We start from the raw sequence: 6,525 nt of genomic DNA, 5'->3' as shown, positions 1-6,525 counted from the left end.
TGCATATTCATGCATATTCAAGTTGTGGAACCACTTAAGTGTGATTTAATAGTCAGTTTCCTGTTACTATCTCTTTAAATAGATTGCAAAAAATAATAATAAAGAACTTGTCGATGCGATTATTATATATTGTTACAATTATATTTGAGAAAGACATCGCTCTTACTTCGCAGAGTTGTCTGTCTCATTTGAGTTTGCCTAAATCTATCATGCAAATTATAATTACTAAAAGGACAGAAAAATAATGAGTATTGAGGGGGCACCCGGATTTGAACCGGGGACCTCTTGATCTGCAGTCAAATGCTCTACCACTGAGCTATACCCCCTTTCTCATACCACACTGCTCCATGAAGTGTTATTGTAGACAAATAAGAAATGTTCATTCTGGTATTTCTTTATTGATTATGTCAGTGGCCTATATATATGATCGGCAATATTAACAAAGATCTATTTATGGTATAAACCGCTCTCAAATATAATTTCATACGTCGTCGTCACATGATAACAAAAGTATATCCGGGGACTGACCGGAAGTACATTAACTCTAGTCGGAAAGACAAGCTAGATAAAAGATGGTAATGTTGAACTTCAGTTTTTACTTTTATTTTATTTTATTTCCCTTTTTTACATTGGGCCATTTTTTTAGATGGCTATTTAGGTTGTTTTCAGCATACTATGAAACTATGTACATATAGCATTGAAAAGCGCTTATTTCAGCTGTGCCGGTTGTTAGCTTGCTAGCATAGCATGGCAGATCGTGTTTATTTATTTCCTAGAGCAGATTAAGTTATCAGTTTGCAATTAATGTCATGAGCACTTATTATTTGCTTTGGCATTTTATTTATGATACATATTATTGCTTTGTATTGATTTTGTCGGCTTTTTTGTTAGCATCTGAGTGAATTGTGATGCGTCATTGCTTCAACTCCAGTCATCGCTTAACTTACTTTCAGTTTGTATTTAAGTTACCTGTAAGTTAGGGGGATTTTTGGAAAAGGTTTTGGGAGATTAAGACATCAGATCAGGCCAGAACTATTATTAATTGTTTCCTGATTAAATATTATAACTTAATATATTGATAATAATTGCATTTTCCAGAACTTGAGCAATCCAGTATAACCTGATATCAACGAGACATTTTTATGTAGTCATTTTTTCACTGACAGGAATAGTTTTACAGACAGTATTGCATTTTACCTAAGATTTAGCATATATCTAACCATTGTTTAAATACGTTAAAGAGAAGAATCCTTTATTATACAAATGTTTTGTTGAGGTAGTTTGTTTTTCTTATTAATAATACAACTTCAGAAAATATTCTTTGCCAATGACTAAGAACTATTGTTCACAGTCAGTATTGAAGTCAATAGAGGTAAAGTTGGTTTTATATTCGGATATTCAGACTTTCTCCTTAATAATATAATTTCAAAAAAGCAATGCTTAACATTTCTTAATAGGGAAATTATATTAGCAGCAAATGATTATCAAAGTACAGCATTGTTCACAGTGAATTAGATAGAGTTAATGTTGTTTAGTAGTCATACTTGCATACTAATTCCTATCGAATATTCAAAGTAACATGGTAAACAATATAGACTGCTAAATTAACAAATGTGCAAATATAAAACCAACTTTACCTCTATTTGAAGTCATACTTCCATGCAGTTTCAGACTGAATATTCAAAGTCGTGTGGTTGTCTCTGTTTTTAAAATGAAGCAATGTGTAAATATAAAGCCGGCTTAACTTCAGTTTTTTCCCCATATAAACAATATTTGCTAACATTTAAGTCTAACATTGATTTAAGTGCACTTTTGGTGTTTCATTCGATTTTGTTCTGCATATTCGTATAGTTTTGTTGATGTCTGTGAGTTTTTTTTTTTTTTTTAAATGGTAAATGCTATTGATGATCGTTTTGTCGTGTTATGAAAATATGCATTTTTGGTGTCACAATACTATAAAGACAGTCATGTTCAAATGATGAATCTTATTCCTTTTCTTATACTTGTAAATTCTCATATTTATAATTTGTAAGTTTTCCTACAAAAATAAAGATTTTATCTCCTAGAAGGACAATTAATAATACATCTAATTAGTATGGTTTTCTATGGAATAAAAAAATAATAGGCAAAATTGTAAACAATTAGTTTTATATAACTCAGTGTTTATGTGCAACACATCTTGTTCACAGAAGCTTTTAATGTTGTATGTTATGTAATTATTTTCATTATCTTTTGCATAATGTGTGTGTTAATAAAGACATAATCTTTTAGAGACATGAACATGTAGAGTTGTAACTGTCAAAAACCCATTCGGGTCTGTTTTCACATCAGCGGTGTTTAATTATCTTGCTGTGTGTGTTTTCCTCAGAACACTCGTGGCCTGCGCTCTCAGCTGAAGGACAGTGTTCCTGTCACAGGTCTGTGTCCTCAGGCTGGTCCTTATGGGGTCCAAGACTCTCTGCGCAGAGGGTGAGTTTTGCCTACAGAAACCTGTGCTGTGTTTGTTTCTGCCTCTTTTACAATTTTTCTTTTGACATTTTTCTTTGCTCATAGGTTCTCTAGTGTCAAAAATGAGCTTCTACCGAGTCATCCATTGGAGCTCTCTGAGAAAAATGTAAGTGGAATGAAGAATTTGTCTGTCTGTGTGCAATTACATAGAACAAGCTCATTTTTGTACATATAAATGGTTTTAAATGGGCATACATGTGGGTCATATGACATAAAAATGTATATTTTTTAATTAAAACTTAAAATTTGTTACCCTGGAGCACAGAATATTTATGTTGTACAGGTATATTTTTAACAATATGCAAAAATACATTATATATACTGTTGAAGTCAGAATTATTAGCCTCCACTTGATTTTTTTTCCCTTTTTTAAATACTTCCTAAATGATGAACAGAGCAGGGAAATGTTCACAGTATGTCTGATAATGTTTTTTCTTCTGGAGAAAGTCTTATTTGTTTTATTTTGACTCGAATAAAAGCAGTTTTTAATTTTTTAAACACCATTTTATGGTCAAATTAATAGATAAATGCATTAAATCGACATGCATTCACGAGCGGTTGTCGCGACTCGCTAGAAATGAGAATCACTTGTAATGTTGATTAATGTAATATTGATTACACCTACCCCAACCATAAATCCAAAAAGCTTTGTTTTTCCCATCTCTAGCATAAACTACTATGGCTATACTGAAAAAGTCAGCAGATAGTTTACTTCAGATCATGGAGAAGAAAAAAACAAGCAAACATTTTAAACATGAATGTTACAACTTAGTTAAACCAGCAATATCAGTTACTCAGCTTGTACTTTTAATAATGTTTATGACTTTTAATATTCATTCATAAGATTAGAAACCTGTCCATTTTGTTGGGAGTTGTTAGAGCATGGTGTAACAAAAGTGTAACTCCACCTTGCTTTTTTTATTTATTTTTTATCAAACCAGTTTCAGCTTAACCAGGACAAGATGAATTTCAACACGCTAAGGAACATCCAGGGTCTCCATGCGCCCCTCAAACTACAGATGGAGTACAGAGCAGCTAAACAGGTATCATTCGTGATGCTTGTTTACATGTGAATTATGCCAATAACACTTCATGATCATTATGGAAGATGATCACGTGTAAACATTGTACTTTCAGATTCAGCGTTTGCCCTTCCTCCCAAGCTCAAATCTGGCTCTGGATACTCTTCGAGGCAGCGATGACACCATCGGCTTTGAGGACATTCTCAATGGTATGAAGGAAACATCCATGATAATAGCACAAAAATCACCGGTCAAGTGCTTAAAGGAGAACTATTATGCTCCTTTTTTATGAGACGTTAAAATAAGTCTCTGATGTCCTGTGTGTGTCTGTGAAGTTTCAGCTCAAAATATAACACAAATAATATTTTATAAAAGAAATTGATCCTATTTGTGCCATTTTGTTGACTGTTGCTTTAAATTCAAATGAGATTGTGCTCTCTTAAAAAGAGGGTGGAGCTACAAACACCTTTGTGTTAGCATAATGGCAGATTCAAAAACAGGACTGACAAGGGAGAGACAGTCAGTAATGTGCAGGGCTTTACCCCTCTAATGACACAATATTTAAAACAAGTGGCTAAGAAATAACTAATTAGATTTTTTTTTCTCATGAGCCATTAAAAATCCTTACTGTCTAACCCAATTGACCTTATTTTAAAATGCGGAAGTGCGCCTGTTTTCGCGATTGTCTTAGAACTTCCGTTTCAGTCGCCTATGGGAAAAAATAGTAGGAATAAAAAACGGTCAAAGTACTTTCTCTACAAACAAATGTTTGCATGACTATACAGACCAAGTAGAATAATATAACAAGGAAATATCAGTTTGCAACATCAAACAGCGAAACGAGCAGTTTTTAATGTCTAAAAATGAATGGAAGTGAATGAGACCGGAAGTCTCATGCCAAAAAGATTCAAATGGCTGCGCCCGCTCGTAAGGTGAATATAAGTCTGAAATTTCATTCTTTGTAGTCTTAAAAAGTCTTAAATTTGACTTGATGTAACCTGCAGAAACCCTGTTTTAAAACCAACTTGTATCTAATTAAAAACAAGGTAAATCAATCGATAATCGACGCACGACTACATTCAATCATTCATTTTCTTGTTGGCTTAGTCCCTTTATTAATCCGGGGTCGCCACAGCCGAATGAACCGCCAACTTATCCACCAAGTTTTTATGCAGCGGATGCCCTTCCAGCTGCAGCCCATCTCTGGGAAACATCCACATACACATTCACACACACTCATACACTACGGACAATTTAGCCTACCCAATTCACCTGTACCTCATGTCTTTGGACTGTGGGGGAAACCGGAGCACCCGGAGGAAACCCACGCGAAGGCAGCGAGAACATGCAAACTCCACACAGAAACACCAACTGAGCTGAAGTTCAAACCAGCGACCTTCTTGCTGTGAGCAGACAGTACTACCTACTGCGCCACTGCCTCGCCACGACTACATTGTTTAGACTAATTATCTTGTTACACCAAAGTATTTTTAATTTACTGAAAACTAACTTGAATTTAAAAAACACTTAATTTATTTTAGGTTTACAAATTAACCCTTGATATTTTTGCTCGAATGTTAAGTCTCATGTTGGTCATTTACTCCTCCAGATCCTGTGCAGTGTGAGATGATGGGAGATCCTCATATCATGACCGAATACAAGCTGGGTCTCCTGTAAGGATGCTTTTTCTGCACTTGTTTTCGCCCAGATCCTGTAGGTTGTGTTGTGTGCATTGTTTAACCGGTTTCTAATAAAATGTCAAATGTGAACTGAGAAATTGTCTTTGTGATGCTGATAACCTCAAACTGTATTGATTTCCTGTTAACTAATTGTGTATTTATATTACCCCCAACTACTTTTAATTGTAAATTATATTAAACTTTTTTTTAATTGTAAAAAAAATATATACATTTTACCCATACAAATGAAATATCGCTCTTATGTTAATGGTGTGTTTTGGGAGATAAGTAGGTAAATATTACTTCATAACTATAAAAATCCTCAACTAAACCTTTCCCTATTTGTGAAATAGTACATTTCTTTTATTAAAAAGACACTTCAAAAAGTTGAAATTCAAATCTAAATTTCATTTAAGTTGTTTCTGGATGTTGATCTAGGTGTTAGGTGTGGAATTCCACCATCTGTTGGTTAGTGATGAAGCTAAAAGGGTTACAGTTTACAAAAGACAATGATTTGTCCAGCAGTAAGCTATGCATTGTTCTGGATTTGACCAACAGCATGTACCAAAACATATCTCAAAATCTTTCAGAGAGTATTAGATTTGTGCTCTAGTACCAGCTCTTCTCTGTTTGGAAGTCTTCAGATTTTTCAGACAAATGAAAATTCATATTGACCCCAAATTCAAGAAGTGTACAAAAGTTTGACACCTTCAGAACAACTTAATTAAGTCCAGATTTTAATAGTGAAAACTTACAAAATCTGGTTCTAATATCCTTTTTTCATAAGGAAAAGTTAATTGGGATCAAATGTTAAACTAAACACCCATATTTACAGTTGATGCAAGATTATTAGCCCCCCTTCGATTTATCTTCCTCTTTTAATTATTTCCCAAATTATGTTAAACAGAGCAAGGCAATTTTCACAGTATTGATAATATTTTTCCTTCTGGGGTCCTTTCTTCGTACTTGGTTACTCAGCTGGATTTGGATGTTGACGATTTGACATGAACCAGGATCATTTCGTTCTTCAAAGCTGATCCGAGAGTTGTTGTCATAGCAACAGTTCTGGTAGATCAAACCTGCTGGACAGCAGGCTCAATTCATATAAACAGGATTAGATCGGCTCAGTTCATGCAAAGAAAATACTGAAAGTATGTACCAAATGCTGATATGCTGATATGCTATATATATAAAGTTATAGTTATTAACAAAATAAAGTTATACAAATTAATAAAACTTATGCAATCTGCACCCTCGAAATGAAAGTACAAAGACTGCCATCTGGTGGTGCAAAGAGAAAACTTATTGGTATGAAC

General features: G+C 34.0%; 1 protein-coding gene and 1 non-coding gene across 2 annotated transcripts; one reads left to right on the top strand and one right to left on the bottom strand.

Annotated features, from left to right (window-relative positions):
- Positions 1-254: 254 nt before the first annotated feature.
- trnac-gca (transfer RNA cysteine (anticodon GCA)) lies at positions 255-326 on the bottom strand. The gene has a single exon. It is a non-coding gene; the product is annotated as a tRNA-Cys (tRNA).
- Positions 327-545: 219 nt separating this feature from the next.
- On the top strand, positions 546-5,299 carry pomp (proteasome maturation protein). Its single transcript, NM_001003424.2, has 6 exons — positions 546-575; positions 2,369-2,469; positions 2,554-2,614; positions 3,450-3,551; positions 3,646-3,739; positions 5,140-5,299. The coding sequence occupies exons 1-6, from the start codon at positions 573-575 to the stop codon at positions 5,205-5,207; spliced, it is 429 nt and encodes a 142-aa protein (NP_001003424.1). The 5' UTR covers positions 546-572; the 3' UTR covers positions 5,208-5,299.
- Positions 5,300-6,525: the final 1,226 nt, after the last annotated feature.

The sequence above is a fragment of the Danio rerio genome, chromosome 21 (assembly GCF_049306965.1).
Source record: "Danio rerio strain Tuebingen ecotype United States chromosome 21, GRCz12tu, whole genome shotgun sequence".
NCBI classification, from domain to species: Eukaryota; Metazoa; Chordata; class Actinopteri; order Cypriniformes; family Danionidae; genus Danio; species Danio rerio.
This window is presented reverse-complemented; position numbering and strand designations above follow the sequence as displayed.

Coding starts and splice junctions, on each gene's coding strand:
- pomp (NM_001003424.2), top strand. Junction 2,615..3,449: donor TGGAGCTCTCTGAGAAAAAT/GTAAGTGGAATG, acceptor TTATCAAACCAG/TTTCAGCTTAACCAGGACAA. Junction 3,552..3,645: donor AGTACAGAGCAGCTAAACAG/GTATCATTCGTG, acceptor TTGTACTTTCAG/ATTCAGCGTTTGCCCTTCCT.